The sequence below is a fragment of the Lipotes vexillifer genome, unplaced genomic scaffold, assembly GCF_000442215.2.
Source record: "Lipotes vexillifer unplaced genomic scaffold, Lipotes_vexillifer_v1.1 scaffold232, whole genome shotgun sequence".
Taxonomy (NCBI): domain Eukaryota; kingdom Metazoa; phylum Chordata; class Mammalia; order Artiodactyla; family Lipotidae; genus Lipotes; species Lipotes vexillifer.
Genome location: NW_006793997.1, coordinates 3,725,808 through 3,743,606, shown reverse-complemented (window position 1 = coordinate 3,743,606; position 17,799 = coordinate 3,725,808). Strand labels below are relative to the sequence as shown.

General features: G+C 44.4%; 1 protein-coding gene and 1 pseudogene across 1 annotated transcript in view; both read left to right on the top strand.

The window, feature by feature from the left end:
* The first annotated feature begins 184 nt into the window (after window positions 1-184).
* Window positions 185-1,103, top strand: LOC103075785 (tricarboxylate transport protein, mitochondrial pseudogene; annotated as a pseudogene).
* Window positions 1,104-4,232: 3,129 nt separating this feature from the next.
* The window catches only part of BFAR (bifunctional apoptosis regulator), a 15,937-nt gene continuing 2,370 nt past the window's right edge, over window positions 4,233-17,799 (top strand). Inside the window, exons 1-6 of the mRNA XM_007466960.1 lie at window positions 4,233-4,567; window positions 5,912-6,116; window positions 6,820-6,989; window positions 8,829-8,973; window positions 15,318-15,491; window positions 16,989-17,191. Coding sequence (XP_007467022.1) covers window positions 4,305-4,567; window positions 5,912-6,116; window positions 6,820-6,989; window positions 8,829-8,973; window positions 15,318-15,491; window positions 16,989-17,191 — 1,160 coding nt within the window. The 5' untranslated portion in view covers window positions 4,233-4,304. The remainder of the gene's footprint in view (window positions 4,568-5,911; window positions 6,117-6,819; window positions 6,990-8,828; window positions 8,974-15,317; window positions 15,492-16,988; window positions 17,192-17,799) is intronic.

Here is a 17,799-nt window from a genome sequence, read left to right as displayed (position 1 = left end):
TTATGTGCTCCCATCTGCCCACCTCTCATTAACCAGTCACGCAAGACCCTGTATCAGACCTGTATCTCCAGGTATATCACTCACTGCTCCCCAGGAAACACCAAGAGCAGCGCCCAATTCAAGCCCATCTCTTCTAACCCCTGTTAGAAGAGAGGCCGCCACTAGACCCCCCACCCTGCCCACCATGGCCACGCCCCACACTCTGGCAGCAGGGGTGCCCGCGCCCAGGAAGGCCACCCTCACACACCCGGGGAAGGCAATCCTGGCAGGCGACATGGAAATCTGCATCACCTTCCCCACCGAGTACGTGAAGATGCAGCTGCAGCTGGACGAGCGCTTGCACCCGCCCCGGTACCAGGGCATCGGGGACTGCATGCGGTGGACGGTCCACAACCATGGCGTCCTGGGCCTGTACCGCGGCCCCATCTCCCTGCTCTACGGCTCCATCCCAAAGGCGGCCGTCCGGTTCGGGATGTTCGAGTTTCTCAGCAACCACATGCGGGACGCCCAGGGACGGCTAGACAGCACACGCGGGCTGCTTGCTGTGCGGCCTGGGCACCGGTGTGGCAGATGCCATGGTGGTCGTGTGCCCCATGGAGACCATCAAGGTGAAGTTAATCCATGACCAGACCTCCCCCAGCCCCAAACACAGAGGATTCTTCCACGGGGTCAGGGAGATCGTTTGGGAACAAGGGCTGAAAGGGACTTACCAGGGCCTCGTGGCCACTGTGCTGAAGCAGGGATCCAATCAGGCCATTCTCTTCTTCGTCGTGACCTCCTTGCACAACTGGTACCAAGGGGACAACCCCAAGCCCCTATGAACCCTTCTGATCACTGGTGTGTTTGGCGCCATCACAGGCACAGCCAGTGTCCGTGGGAACACTCCTCTGGACGTGATCAAGACCCGGATGCAGGGCCTGGAGGCGCACAAGTACCACAAAACGTGGGACCGCGGCCTGCAGATCCTGAGGAACGAGGACCCCAAGGCATTCTATAAGGGCACCGTCCCCCACGTGGGCCGGGTGTGCCTGGACGTGGCCATCGTGTTCGTCATCTACAACGAGGTGGTGAAGCTACTTAACAAAGTGTGGAAGACGGACTGAGCCCCGGGGTCTGCACATGGGCTGCCCCCAGCACCCCCTTCTTGCGATTCCAGTGCAGTCGTGCCAAAAGGCCCCCTTCCCCTGTCCCTCGCAGTCCATGGCCCAGGGCTGTCCCCTGTGGCCATCGAGTCCATGTGTCCCCTGTGGTCTGTATGACACCACCATGTTGTCCATGTGTCCAGCTGAGACCGGGTGTTCCTCTGGCCTGTGAATCTGTGCCCACTTGTCCACGTGCTTAGTCGTGTGCCTGTGTTTCATGTTTCGTGTCCTGTGACCCTGTGCCCCGCTTCCCCGGGGTGCCCGTGTAGCCTGGGTCATGGCCCCGTACCCATGGCCTGGTCCCAGCCTGGTGCCTTCCACCCTGGGCGCAGGGGCATCGCCCCGGCCTACCACAGCTGCCTCCGGGCCTCAACCTGGCCTCACTGTATTATAGGGGCTGCCTGTCCTCCTGCGTCTCCCACCACTGGCCTTAACCAGCCCTTGGGCCCTCCCTCTGCCCTGGACAGGGTGGCACCTGCCATTCTCAGGACCGCCCTTCCAAAGCAGAATAAACCAGATCCTGTTGCAGCCTCCTGTCTCTGTGTCAGCCCGTCTGTGGGTGGGCAGTGGTGGTCACACCTCTGCCGAGGGCAGGCCCACTCCTCACCTGAGGACACTGTTGGGGCCAGGCAGGCTGGTGGGCAAGCGAGCTGCAGCCACAGTGTCAGCCCTCTGGGAGGCCTGGCACCAGGCCAAGGAACATCTAGCCTCCATCCAGGCCTTGCCTGTGGCCTGGGGGCAAGATCCTGCAGGGTCAGCTGGAGGGTGTATCCTTGGGGGTCACCTGGTAGGCAACATCGAGGGGGCAGAGGAGAACTGGTTGGGCCTGGAGACAGTGCTCTCGGCCTCTTGTCTGCCCTGCAGCCTGTGGCCCAGCCCAGCTTACTCCCTAATGGTTTCCCTGTGAAATGGTCTGCTTGAGGGGCACTGCTTTGGGGTGACCAATTTCTGGTCCCCTGAGACTCTGAGCAGGAGGCCCTTCCTTAAAAAAAAATAATAATAATAATAATCCTCCTTCCAACACTGAATCAGGATGTGCTCATGAATGTACTTAAAGTGCCTGCCAGTGCCCAGCTCCCCAGAGATGGTCAATAGCTAACAACAGTCCAATTATTATTTCCTGGGGTAATACCGTCCACATGGTAGGTGTTTAATCCATAGTAGCCAAATAAAGGAACTACTTTATCAAAATGATGATTCCTTTTTCTAAAAACCCGTACATATGAGATCTCCTTCCTTAGTAATTTGAAGAGGCTGCCCAAAGGAAAGCAGTTAGAAAATGTTTAAATGTTCCTAAACATACAAATAATGAGCAAATATGATTGCTTTTTATAATTTTCTCTCTATTTTTGCAGTTATCGTAACATCATTTTCATTAAGAACAGCTTGGTGAATACAGAAAACCAAAACCAAGAAAATCATGATCCTCCCCCACCCAACCAACTACTGATACTTCACTGTATTTTCTTCTAGTCTTTGTTTATTGATTTGCTTGTTTAGAATATAGTGTTTTCATGCTCTATATAAAATTTGTGCCCTGTAAAAGGTGATAAAATTCCCTGAAAATAAGGGAAATTACTACCATTTATGGTCTACTTACCATATGCCAGACACTTTACTTGCGTTCTCTTACTTAACTCTCAAAACCTCCCAATGGGGTAAATACTATTACCATCCCTGTTTATATATGAGAAACCTGAGACTCAAAGAAATCCAGAGCGCAAAGCTAGTAAATGGCAGAGCTGGGGTAAGAATGCAGGCAGCCCAGCCCTGGGACCTGTGTTCTTAACCACTGCCTGCAAAGAGCCCTTCTCTGCGTGACCAGTGTGGGTGATCAAGAGCAATTTACCTTCTTGCCTGTAACAACAGTGAGATTGAGAAACTCTTCCCCACCAGTGCCTACGCCATGCTAATTCCAGTAACAGTCTGAATAATCATTTCTTTAGCCCCTGTTTACACCATCCACCACCCTAGTTCACTATCTCTAACCCTCACAAGAAGCTTTGAAGGTTTGTGTACTGTAAGCACCATTCCACAGCTGAAGAAACAAGCCTCAGAGAACCCAGGTAACTTAGGCACCATCCCAGAGATGGAGAGTTGAGCTTCTAACTCCATGGCACCATCATACTGCTTCTCAATAAAAAACTCCCTTAAGACCCAGATAAGGATGAGAAGAGAATGGTACTTAGCCATTTGCATATTAGTGACATTAGTGTGTTTCTGTGGCACCAAACTGGTGGGATCCAGAAGGCAGGATGTGCATGTTTGGGTTGATTTGGGGTGTCGGGGGGGGTGGATATTAAGCCCCAGGCAAGTGGACCTGGCACAGGGCACCTCAGAGAACCTGGCCTCACTGTCTTCCAGGTACTTCCAGGCTTCCAGTGGAAGCCTCTGAAATCAGGTGTCAAAAGAGTTAATTACCTAAGGGGAAGGCAGATTTGTTTGGATAAACTCTGTTATTTATATGAAGTACATCTGTTGTTGCCAACTCCAGACATTTTCATGGGCCAAGAAGCTGGCTTATTTAAAATTGTGTACGTTGAAAGGACTTTAGAAATTTCATTGAGAAAACTGAGGCCAGAGAAATTACATGTTCAAAGGAAGTTAGCAGCATGGAAGGATCTAGAATTCTCCAGCCTCCCCCATCCAGGTCCATTGAACTTTCCACTATACTATTTTGCTTTACCTAATTTTTTTTTTTTTGCGTTACGCGGGCCTCTCACTGTTGTGGCCTCTCCAGTTGCGGAGCACAGGCTCCGGACGCGCAGGCTCAGCAGCCATGGCTCATGGGCCCAGCCGCTGCGTGGCATGTGGGATCTTCCCAAACCGGGGCACGAACCCGCGTCCCCTGCATCGGCAGGCGGACTCTCAACCACTGCGCCACCAGGGAAGCCCTTTACCTAATTTTTGAAACTATGACAATAGGTCAGAAAAATTTAGTGATGTTTATATGGTTTATGGAATGTAAATTTTTAGAAACCAAATTTGTCACATTTAAAAATCAGAGCTTTAATATCAATAGAATGACTGTAATCTCAAACACCTACTATATTATCTTTCCTATTTCTGTTGTTGTCTCTTTATCTAGATTTCACGATGCTTTGCAGCAGTTTTCTGAGTCTGGAATTTTTTATGTCTGTGGATCCCAGAATTTGCTAAGAGATGGAAGAGTCTCCGCAGAATGATCTGAACATGACAAGCCTTGAGGAAGAGGACCCTCTCCAGAGCAGCAGCCCTCGGATTTCTGTTCGGGAATTTTCCTGCCACTGCTGTTACGACATCCTGGTTAACCCAACCACCTTGAACTGTGGGCACAGCTTCTGCCGGCACTGCCTAGCTCTGTGGTGGGCCTCTTCGAAGAAAACAGAGTGTCCAGAATGCAGAGAAAAATGGGAAGGTTTCCCCAAAGTCAATATTCTCCTCAGGTAATGCTCAGCCCACGTGGGTAGCTCATTGGGCCTGTACAGTGTGGTTTCTCTTACTGGGAGCAGCCACATCTGGAAAGGCCAGAGAGGTGGAGCCCACTGCCTCAGGGGTCATTCTGGATCTGCTGGCATGTGAGTCAGGGAGCTCAGGGACCTGGAAGTCCCGACTCCCTTCCTCACAGGTGACCGTGATTTGTTTGTTTATTATAAATGAGGGAAAGAAACGCTGGTTATCAGACCATTGTCTGTAACCCTTTGTACATAATACTTCTTATTGATGTGTATTCACTGAGAACACCCTAGGTCTCATAGAGAAGATGGTCTAACTGTATGATTCTTGAAAACTGGTTTGATGCTGGTTTTCATAATCTTTGACTAAACTCTGTTGCATTTATCACATTAATAGACTTTCTCATGCATGGCATCACACAACAGTTGTTAAGACCTTCAGATAGCAGGTTTATTTCTGCTTCCATTCATAATGTTCATCATGTCCCTGTGAGGTCTTTGAGGCTAAAATCCTTTTCTCTTGCCTTCTTGTTATTAACAGAGTACCAGGAAGTTCCATGAAAACATTAACCCAGCATTCTCTTTTTCACAGCAGATGTATTTACACCACTTTGCTCTGACCTTTCAGCCTTGGTTTACCTGCAGGTTAACCTTAAATTGAAGAAGGTTTCTCTGATTGTGTATCATCGAAAATGAAGAGCCTACAGTATGACCTGAGGGTTGGTCTCACTCTCACTACTGAACTGCACCTTTTTTCTGAGTTAATTTTTAATAACATAAGCAGTACATATATAGTCATTTACATTCTTTTAAAAAAATCAGAACATTGCTGATAAAGACCCCTTCAACCCCTCCTCCCCCATCTTACAATTCTTCCTTCCTTTTTCTCAGAGTAATTTCAGTTATGACTTAGTTGTCATCTTTCAGATTTTTAAAAATACTTTTATACATTTATGTGCCAATAGGAAATGCAAATATTTCCTCACATCAGTGGTGTAATGTGTTTCTGCAGTTTACTATTTCATTCAACAATGTGGATAAATTTATTCATCTTGATACACAGTGATACCCAGTAAATTCATTTTTAAAACTATGTGTGTTTCCACTGTATGAATATGCTATGTTTTATTTAGCTGTTGACCTAACAGTGGACATATAGGTGTTTCTGATTTGTTGCTGCTACCAACAGGGCCATAACCAATCTTCTTGTCCATTCTTCTAGAATCCTTATATATTATTAAATGTTGATAGTAGTTTTATTTTGGCGTCTAAACATTATAAGTATACTTAGTCAAACAACTGTCTTGTGATTTTTTTTTTTTCTGTTCTCCATAGGGATGCCATTGAAAAATTATTTCCTGATGCAATTAGAATGCGATCTGAAGACATTCAGCAGAATAATGATGTAGTCCAGAGTCTCGCAGCCTTTCAGAAGTATGGGAATGATAAGATTCTTTCAGCTCCCAACGCGGGCCGAGTGAATCAGCAGAGAGGAGGGGGATTCTTTTCCGGAGTGCTCACAGCTTTAACTGGTGTGGCAGTAAGTTTATGTCTCTCTGTCCCCCTCCCTCCCACAGTTTCCCGTGAAGTCAGTTCTGTTGAAATACCCCTAAATGATTAATGATGTGACCGAATGTGGTAATTCACTATGTACATTGAAACCTGGGGATGTTGCCTATGCAAGTATATGCAACATAATATTCAGAGCCCAGTAAATGCTAGCTTTGTCCCATTTCATCCTCTTCACAACCTATGCAATAGGCACTGTTATTGTTCCTGCTGTAGAGAGGAGCAAACCAGTGCAGAAAGGTGTTAAAGCTGGAGCTCAAGGCCATGTCTTGAGCACAGCCTTTCACTAACTTCCAGTGTAGAGACTATTTTCTTTTTAAGATCTATCCATGCTACAAAAATCTAACTATTACAAATTTTCCAGTAGAAAAGGCACGCGAGTCAGTTACACTGGCCAAATTGATGGGGAAAAGGATGCAGTGCTCCCTGGTGCCCTGCAGTGAGTCCTGTTCCTGTCTCTGTTCCCTGATGACCCAAGACTCAGCAGAGATGAGCCCACCAAGGGTCGCGCTCCCCAGATCTCAGTGGCAGTGGTGTTGCCGGCTTCCATATCTACGGACTTGGCATCATCCCCTTCCAGCTCAGCTTTTTCCTTCCCGGCCCCACGCTCACATATTTAGAAACTGGAGTCTCTGATCCTGCTGTGGAATAAGGGCCATGTCACTTTTCCCCAGGTGGTCCTGCTGGTGTATCACTGGAGCAGCAGGGAATCTGAGCACGACCTCCTGGTGCACAAGGCTGTGGCCACATGGACAGCAGAAGAAGTTGTCCTCTGGCTGGAGCAGCTGGGCCCTTGGGCCTCTCTCTACAGAGACAGGTTTTTATCTGAAAGAGTAAATGGAAGGTGAGGAACAAAATCTTCCGATACGTCACTGACATTTTTTAAACAGTTTTATTGAGACACCATCCACATAACCCCAAAAGTCACCCATTTAAAGGGTATAATCAGTGGCTTTTAATATATTCACAGATATGTGCAGCCATCGCCACAGTCTGGTTTTAGAACATTTCCATCATCCCCAAAAAGAAAGCTCCTGCTAAAGGCAGTCAATCCTCATGTTCCCTCCCGCAGCCCCCCGGGAACCACCATTCTACTTTCTGTCTCCTGGACTTGCCTGTTCAGAGTATGTCCATTCTTCATTCATCCATTCTTCAGTTGATGGACATTTGGATTGATTCCATTTTGGGGCTGTTAGGAACAGTGCTGCTGCGACCATTTGTATATAAAGGTTTTCGTGTGGACATATATTTTCAATACTCAGTACTGTCTTGGAGTGGAAATGCTGGGTCATAAGGTAACTCTGTGTTTACCTTTTGGGGAACCATTGAACTGTTTTCTAAAGCAGCTGAACCATTTTATGTCATCGACTGACATTTTAATTGTTTGTTGCTTCCTGATTATAAAAGTAACATTTATTTATTTTAAAATAATAAAGTAGAATTGTAGGACATTAGAAATGAAATACCTTCATAATCCTGCTCTTCAGAGAAAACCACTATTATCATCTGGCTGGACACATGTCCAGATTTTTTTCAATGTTTATACAGGCATACATATAGATGTGTTAAATAACGTGTTATTTATTTAAACTGGAAATACGATTGTACTAAGCAGACCTGTGTTTATATGTATGTGTATAGGCTAGAGTCTATTAACCAATCTCTACCAGCACACATATATGGTGTTTCCCTTTTTTCTGCTCCAGACGGTACCAGACTACATTGTGCAAATGCTCTGAGGAACCTATTAGTTTGAGGAGCTTACTCATCGCTGAGCTATGCGTCAGCCTGCTTCTGCCCATCAGCAAATCCCCCTGCCCCTTCCGGAGCCCTGTCCATCTTTACTGGGGTCCCTCCCTTCCTTGAAGGGGGAACACGTAGGGGTGTTACTTAGACCACCAGGCAGCCGCTCTCTAACCCATTTGAGTCAGACGTGTAGTCCACTCACTGCTAGGCTGCCTGACTGCCCCACCTCCCACCGTGGTCCATTTTTTCCCCTGAACTGAGCTTTTAACACTTGACTCTATTGAGGAAGCAAAATACTCCCACTTTGTTTTTTGTAAGAAGTTGTACCACCTCCCCACCCTCACCCTGAATTGTAGTTAAAAAAACTTCTCTACCCACTTAATACAATATGTCTTTCCGTAACTGTCTTCCTTCCAGAGGAGAGATTCCAAAACTGGAATTGTTGAGTGAAAGGGAATAAACCTTTACGGGGCACTTTTAACAAGGAATCACTGTGGAGGTGAATTCACGTTGCAGAGCATGGGCTCTAGGTGCACGAGCTTCAGTAGTTGTGGAGCACAGGCTTAGTTGCTCCGCAGCATGTGGGATCTTCCCGGACCAGGGATCCCACCCGTGTCCCCTGCACTGGCAGGCGGATTCTTAACCACTGCACCACCAGGCAAGTCCCCAAACAACTACTCTTAATGTCATAATGTTTTATTGGATTTCTTCCCAATTTTTTTTTTCTATACACACACACTTTAAAAAATAGAGGGACTGGCAAATAGTAAACTTTCAGTTGTTTGCTGTTATTAATCTTATTTCATATGTTAGGTGTCTTACCTCAAGCCTAAAGTGTTTATCTGTGTTGATAAGGTGGAACTCCGACTGTGGAAAGTTTGCTTCCAGGATGTAATCTCAAAAGACATCTCCTCCTATCTCCTTGCCCACACCCTAGGTTGCTTTTAACTTTGACAGAGGAAGAATTTTCCAGGGCACCATATACCATAGAAAACAGCAGCCACCGAAGAGCCATCCTCATGGAACTGGAGCGAGTCAAAGCACTGGGTGTGAAGCCCCCGCAAAACCTCTGGGAATACAAGGTGAACTCTGTTTTTTCAATGGAAAATAAGTATTGAGCACCAGATACCAGTTATCTGCCTGCCCACTGCTCATGAATACATCAGACAAAACCGAAGCCCCCTGCATCCCCACTTTCCCTATGCCTGTGTATCCTTCCTGGGCCTGTTTTTCTACTTGTGTTATGGGTATATATCCACAGCTCTAGGAACAATGTTCTAGGTTTTTAACCTTAACATAAAAGGCATGAACTGAGCTTATTATCCTTCTGCAAGTAGCTTTTGTCTCTGGCTCTCTTTTTCTCTTGTGCCATATTCCACTGCACAAGTGCGTGACCATTTATACATTCTCCCATTGATGGCCACTGAGATTATTTCCATTTTTGCTATGAGAAACAGGGCTGCTGTGGGCATTCTTGGAAAGTTCGTGTGCTCATGTGTAAGACTTTCTTTGCGCTATACACTGAGGAATAGGATTACTGGGTCACAAGTAACGCACATGTTCAGCTTTACCAGATGCTGATAAATTGTTCTTCAGTGTGACTGTACCTGGTTCTCCTTCACAGAGAGAATTTAGCGAATACTGTAGTGTAAAACGAATACTCTATTTTTTATTAGCCATAGAATGTCTGGAGTACAGAGACCTATACCCTAAAAAAGACATCATGGAGAAAAATAAATACAAATAACCAATAAGTTTATGGGGGAAAAATGCTCACTGATAATTATGGTACAAATGAGACAACCCGCTGGCGTCATTCTCACCTGTGACATTATCAAGGATAAGAACTTTCATAACGTGAGGAAAGAGGCACTCATGTTTGCGGATCCTAAATTGGCGCAGTCTCTTTGGAGAGCGACTTGTCAATAACTATTAAAATTTAAACCGCCCCTACTCTTTGGTCTACAATTTCACTTCTTTGCATTTAGAGCACAGGCAGCATAGCACTGTGATCAAGAGAGAGCTCGGCAGCCTGACTCCTGGGCTCCTCGCCAGGCTCCTCCAGGGCACACTGACTGTGGGAACGCCAGCAAGTCCCTGGGCCTCCTGGTCCCGTTTCCTCCTCAGCCAGTGATCTCAGAGAGTCACAGTGAGAATTGAATGTTTGAGTCACAGAAATTATTAAACAAGATGTTGACCACAGTGTCATTGGTAATAGCAGGTGGGAAACAACCTCAGCACCCATTGTTAGGAACAGGTTAAATAAATACAGCTCACCCATACATGTAGCCATTACAAAGGAACGAGGTGACCCTGGGTGTGCTAACAAGAAATGATACCCAAGTTGTTAACTGAAAATAAAGAAAAACACGTTAGAAAACCTACACATTTGTATGTGTCATAGAAAAATCTCTGGAAGGATACACAGACTGTTAACAATGTTTTCATCTAGGGATTGAGACTTGGATGGAAGGGTGAATTGTATTTGTCATTTAATACAATTCTGTGCCGTTTGAAAAAATTGTGTTTATTTTGTGCATGTATTGCTTCAAAGCTGAAAAAACACTAGTTTCAGAATTTTTGAAGAATGGGGATAGGGTCCTAAGATAGAAGATTTGTTGTTTTCTGTGTTGTTGTTGTTTGTCAGTTTTAAAAAAAAAATCCCTACTTCTCTTTTATCGTAAATTATTAGTTTTGTTAATGCAGTCAAGTTCTGGACTTCTTGTAGCCAATGTTAGACCTATGGTGGGTTTTAATATCTGACAGAACCTTTCTGGGTCCTGTATCCAGCAATGAGCCTCTATTTAGAATCTGTCAAAGTAAACTTAATATTGACCAGAGTGAATGGGGATGGTATTCTGGTCCCACTGTAAAGAGCAGGCAGAATCTTATCATCAGTCAGCCCCTCCCCAAGGGTGGTCACTTGATGTTCAGCCTGCAGGCTGTGTGGTAAGACCCCTTGGTGCGGCTGCTGCTGAGTGCCACTGTTCTCGTCAGACCTGAGAGGGACAGCTCCCCACAGCAATGCTGTCATCGTAACCACCTAACTGGGAGGTTGGTTTATCCTCCTTCTCTGATAGAAGGTAGCCCCAGAGTTGGGATATTTTGGTCCAGCTGATCCCAGACCTACAAACATGTAACCCGGTCATCTCCCTTTGTCTCGTACTAACCAAGATGTGGCTGGGTGCCTTCGGGCTCTATTTCTGGGACCTGTGTTCCTTTAGAGCCTGCACACCCAATAGGAGCAGCATCGCCCCCAAGGCCATTGGTTCTTGAGGGGTGAAAAGTGTTAAGTATTGCAGTGACTTGTGGCCCTCCAAAGACCACAGGACATAAACAGATACACGGTATATCTGTGGTATTAACGTTTCATGGGGCAGGGGAGGGCTTATGAAAAAAATGTCTTTAAAAGTCTCCTTAAGGGGCAATAATGAAAAAAAGGTTGGGAAACATTTTGCTTTAAAATGAAGAACTACTTCCATATTTCTACGTCTCACCTAAGTTACAATATAGAGATAATTTTTGGAAGTTAGATTTTTCAAAAAACTTTTACTATGGAAAATTTCAAATATACCCAAAAGCAGGATAATAGTACAAAACTTCCATCAACCCATACGACAGCAACTCATGGCTGTGTTTATTTCAGTAATACCTACTCCTGCTACCCCTGATTATTTTGAATCTGAGATAGCATATGTTTCATAAGTAAATATTTTATTGAACCTCTAAAAAGTAAAGACTTTTTTTTTTAATTTATGTGGCTGCGTCAGGTCTTAGTTGCGGCATGCGGGATCTTCGTTGTGGCACTCACGCTTCTCTCTAGTTGCAGCACATGGGCTCCACAGGGTGCAGCCTCAGTAGTTGCGGCACGCAGGCTTAGTTGCCCTGCAGCATGTGGGATCTTAGTTCCCCAACCAGGGATCGAACCCGCATTCCCTGCATTGGAAGGCGTTTTCTTAACCACTGGACCACCAGGAGAGGCCCTGAAAAGTAAAGACTTCTTGAAAAACAAAACTAAAATACCACAATATACCCCCCCAGGATGAATAATTCTCTGATATTATCAAATAATTTGTCAGTATTCAAATACCCTACATTTTTTTTTCCGGTTGATTTGTTCCATCCAGGATCCCAACAAGGTCCACATTTGGTTGTCATGTCTTTTTTTTTTTTTAATTGAGGTAAAGTTGGTTTTCAATATTATATTAGTTTCAGGTGTACAACATAGTGGTTCAATATTTTTATAGATCATACCCCACTTAAAGTTATTATAAAAATATTTGCTATATTCCTTGTGCTAAACAGTATATTCTTATAGCTTACTTATTTTATATATAGTAGTTTGTACCTCTTAATCCCCTACCCCTGTCTTGCCCCTCCCACCTTCCTTCTCCCCACTGGTAAGCACTAGTTGGTTCTCTATATCTGTGAGTTGGTTTCTGTTTTGTTATAGGCGTTTGTTTGTTTTATTTTTTAGATTCCACATATAAGTCAAAATATACCTACTTATTTTTCTATGTCTGACTTATTTCACTAAGCATAATACCCTGAGGTCCATCCATGTTGTTGCAAAATGGCAAAGTTTCACTCTTGTTATGGAAGGGTAGTATTCCAGTGTGTGTGTGTGTGTGTGTGTGTGTGTATGTGTGTGTGTGTGTATTTATATGCCACACCATCTTTACCCATTCATCTGTTGATGGATACTTAGGTTGCTTCCATATTTTGGCAATTGCAAATAATGCTGTTATGAACATTGGGGTGCCTGCATCTTTTCAAATTAGTGTTTTTGTTTTCTTTGGATATATTCCAAGGAGTGGGATTGATGGATCATATGGTAGTTCTATTTTTAGTTTTTTCAGGCCCATCCATACTGTTTTCCACAGTGGCTGCAGCAATTAACATTCCCACCAACGGTGTACAGGGGTTCCCGTTTCTCCACACCCTCTCCAGCATTTGTTATCTGTGGTGCTTTTTGTGATGGCTTTTCTGACAGGTGTGAGGTGATATCTCATTGTGGTTTTGATTTGCGTTTCTCTGATAATTAGTGATGTTGAGCATCTTTTCATGGGCCTATTGGCCACCTCACGGTCTTCTTTGGAAAAATGTCTCTGCGGGTCTTCTGAATTTTTTTTAATTGGGTTGTTTGTTGGTTGTCATGTCTCTTAAGTCTCTTTCAGTCTGTAGATTCTCCCTTCCTCTTGTCATTACCCTGCATTTATTTGTTGAAGAAACCAGATCATTTTCTCCTGTAGTTCTCTTACGTTTTGTACTTTGCCAGTTATCTCTCTGTGGTGTCACCTAACAGGTCTCTTCTTCCCCTGCATATCCTATAATCTAGGAGTCAGGACTAGAAGCTTACTTTGGTTTAGGTTTGGTGTTTTGGCAAGGCTGCTTTATAGGTGTGATATTTCCTTCCATCAAGAGGCTCATAATGTCCCATGATCATTGATTGTTTAGATCCATTAGTTCATTAAGGGTTGCCAAATGGTGATACTGTAACTCTCTCATTTCTTTTTCATCTTGTTAGCTGAAATACATCTTTAATAAAAAGGAAATCTTCTGTCAACAGCCATTTTGATTATCCTAAGTACAGTTTATACCAGAAGGGCAGGTTAAATGCTTGATCTTCTCCGTTTACTTACCAGTTTCAGAATTTGCTTCCCTGTTGTCCTCCAAAAGTGACCGATTTCTTTCTTTAGGATTATTAATAACTGAGTATTTTGACATTCTTGATGTATTTGAATACGTTTCATTAGTTATTCTAATTGATGCTCCAACTGTCCCATCTTTTTTGAGTAGGAGTCTCCTCAAATTATTCTCTGAGTCCATTTTTTTAATTTAACTTTTGAATTGAGGTACAGCGTACTTGCTAATGAGTCCTTTTAACATGATTTATTAGTCTTTGATAGTTTCCGTTCTCACACGACAAGATGTTCAAGTTACTCATGTACCTTTCCTGCCCCAGACCTGGAATCAGCCATTTCACAAGTTGGACCTCTTAAAAAAATTTTTAAATATAGAAAATGTTAGGTACATACAAAAATAGAGGGAAGAGAGTACTCATACCCAGCTTCAACGAGCATCGACTCATGGTCGCTCCTAATTCATCTGTACCCCTCCACCCTCTCCCCACACCCACAGTCATATTATTTCACCCCTAAATGCTTTAGTGTGAAGCTCTAAACAGAAGGACTCTCTTCTTAAATGTAACTGTTATCACACTTTAAAATTTTTATTGGTAAGCCACTAATAGCATCAAATAAGTTGAATATGTTTTAACAGTTTTGTTGAGCTATAATTGACATACACATATTTAAAGTGTACAATTTGCTAAGTTTTGACATATGTACACACCTGTGAAACCATCACCACAATCAAGATAGTGAACGTATACATCACTCCCAAAAGCTTCTTCCCGCCCCTTTGTAAGCCCTCCTTCCCATCCCTCCCCTTTTTAATTAGTGTACAGTGGTATCTCACTGGCTTAATTTGCATTTCTCTAAGGATTAGTAATAACGAGCATCTTTTCATGTGCGTATTTGCCATCCTTCTATCTTCTTTGGTGAAGTGTCCATTCACATCTTTTGCCCATTTTACTTGATGCTTAGTAGCATCAAGTAAGTTGAATCATATTTAAGTTTCTTTTATAATCGGGAAAAATATAAACGTACATTCATTATAGCAAAATTTACAGAAGTGAAGAAAATGAAAATAAATTGACCCTAATCCAACCTGAGATTCAGACATGGGCAACATTGCGTTTTGCTCTGTTTTCTTCTAGACAATTTTCTGAGTGTACTTAAAACAGCTGTTTTATTTTTGTATTCATTCCGCAAACATGTACTGACATCTCTTGTGAGCCAGGTGGTCCTTTAGAAAAGGGATCTGAGTCCTGAATCAGGCAGGCCCTGCTTTCACGGAACTGACACTGTGGAGGTGGATGGCTACACATCTTAGATCTTTTCTTCACCTAACATTGTAACATAAGCATTATCCAACGCCCCTCCTATACATTCCTCCATGGCTGTATGAATTCTGGGCTGAATATCTACTGTAACTTCAGGACTGAGGTCACAGATTTCACTTTTTCTCTATTATGCACAATGCAACACTAAATATTTTGTGCATGAGGCCTTCTGATGTTTTTTATTAAGTAGTGCCCACTGATTACTTTCCCGAAAGGTTGTGTTCTTCTAAATGTGCCTAGGAGCTTGCTTCTCATCCCCCTATCCCTCCCCACCCATGGAGAGAGACTGGATCTTTCTATAATGTAGCCTAACAGATGGATTACTTGGCCTCTTTTTCCCATTCATTCATTACCAGTGCAAACCACGTGGAGGAGGGCATGAGACTGCAGAAGGAGCATGGGTGGGGAGCGGGCAGCTATTGTTGTAATGAGTCCCTGCACCCGCCTCATCCTCTGCAGGCCGTGAACCCAGGCAGGTCCCTGTTCCTGCTGTACGCCCTCAAGAGCTCCCCGAGACTCTGTCTGCTGTACCTCTACCTGTTTGACTACACAGACACCTTCCTGCCCTTCATCCATACCATCTGCCCTCTGCAAGAAGACAGCTCCGGGGAGACCATCATCACCAAGCTTCTGGTGGGTCTGGAGAGGGCCTTGAGTGGCTTCATGCTGCCATTCCTCAGCGTGGGATGGAATTGGAGACATGGCTGGCGCCTGTCAGGGAAGAGGAAACAACAGAGCTTTCATATGAATTTTGCAAGGAGAGCCCCTACGAAAGAAAATACAGCAGGAACTTCCCCACTCCCAGAAGCCTGTTTTGGTTCCTGCATTGCATAGCAAGAGGGGTTACCCTCTGGACTTGAAATATTTAGGGGAAAAACCCCCAGCTTTGCTTCTGTTATAAAAGAAGATAGCATAGGTCCAGATTGCCCAAGGGTTAGATCTGTGGGCCCTCCAGCTTGGCAATCTCTTAACAGGATCCCCAAAGGATGATTATTTGTCCTACCACAAGGCAGGGTTAGTATCCGTCCTGTTGGCCTCAGAATAGTAAGCCGTCATCCAGCTCACTGATGGGAGTCATCACGTCAGCTGACCACAGGGCCTTTGGCAGGGATAGTTACCCACCACGGCTCTGATGGATTCCTTCAGAATTGTCCGTGGATCCCATTGACTCAGGGTGATTGTGTCTAGTTGGTCATCAGAGGGTAATGTCCTTTACATTGGTACTTTTGGGGCAGTCCCTCTGATCCGTTTATATCGAAAGTCACATGCATATAGGAATCATCGTATATGATGTTGAAACAGAATTCCTAAATCTCCAAAGACCCTTTTCTAAACACTTGAATCAAATGCCTACCGAACTGACCTCAGCCTTGGGTGTAGTTTTAAGCGTGCAGGTTAGCCCCTTTGCACAGTGTTTCTCTGATTACCCAGTTTTCAGCTGTTCCCTGCCCTTGCTGGACTGGGAGCACAGAGACCCCCTGACCTTTCCATTTTAAAAAGCCCCATCAATCCCTGCCCGCTCATCACGCTGACTTTCTTCTTGGGATGCTCAGTGTCTGCTCCATTGTACACAGTCTTGTTTGGCTTTCATTAGCCTCTGGATGCCTATGAGTTGTTTAAATACTCTTGTTACAGATTACCTGCTAATTCTGTAATGAAAGTTTTTCATTTTCCCAAAATTACTTTTTAAAGGTATATGTTTAATTTTCCCATGACCTGTTATCATTCTACCACAGATGAGCTGTTGAATTGAAATTGTTTGAGCTACCCTTGCAGTGGTGAAGAAATTGTAAAGCTGGTTAATTTTTATTCATTTCAACCTCATTATTAATAATGCTTAGATTACTCATGCTTAGATTTTTTTTACTTCTGAGCTTCCACAATTATATAACAAGCATCTCGGTTCAGCCTCTTTGGTAACATTTATCCAGTATAAGATTAATTATTACAAGGTGAGTTTATGGATGGAAATCTCATTTTAGATTGTTGCATACGTGTGTATGCGTATGTATGTTTTAATAAATGTAAAACTCACTGGGATAACCACAGCATTTTGTGTAAAAGTCAATCCTCATGATTTTTTGTGTCCATTTTTATGTAGTTTTATTTACTTGTGTGTTATTTTTAAAGGATCTTAGAGAGCCCACATGGAAGCAGTGGAGAGAATTCCTTGTCAAGTACTCCTTCCTTCCATACCAGCTGATTGCTGAATTTGCTTGGGACTGGCTGGAGGTCCATTACTGGACGTCACGGTTTCTCATCGTCAATGCCATGTTACTCTCAGTTCTGGAATTATTCTCCTTTTGGAGGACCTGGTCAAGAAGTGAACTGAAGTAAGTGTGTTTTTATGTAGGAGACGGTTGGAGCAACAGAGACTGGGAAAGAAATACCAAGTGGAGAAGTCCTCTGTGGAGTGTTGTTCAGACTCGAGAAGACACCCCAGGCTCTGGTTTAGAAATAGTGCTTAAGCAGCAAACAGGAAAATGCCTTTGTGTTGGGGCTGGGGTGGCTCTGGTGGCGCTCACTGTCAAAGTGTGTCCCATGCGCCTTCTTCCCATGCGATGTGCCGGCTAATTCCTGCGGCGCGGGGCGTGAAGGGCTTCAGTAATTGAGGAATAAACAAGTGAGAAGAAGAGGGTACTTTACGGAAAGCAGCAGTGTGGCAGAGCATAAAGGGATTTGATGAGGAATTCTGTAGGCGTGAGTTCTAATCCTGCACTGCCACCAGCTGGAACAGTGATCATTTCTCTAGATTAATGCATAAAATGAGAGAGTTGGACTAGACAGTCACTGAGTCAAGTGACTCTTGGTTGTAAGTGAGAGAAACCAACCTATATTGGCTTTCCTACCAAGGGACATGCCCAGTGAAGGCTTCCTGCATGGCTGGACCCAGAGACCCGAATGCTGTCATGAGGGCCACCCTCTCCCTCTCCCTCCCTCC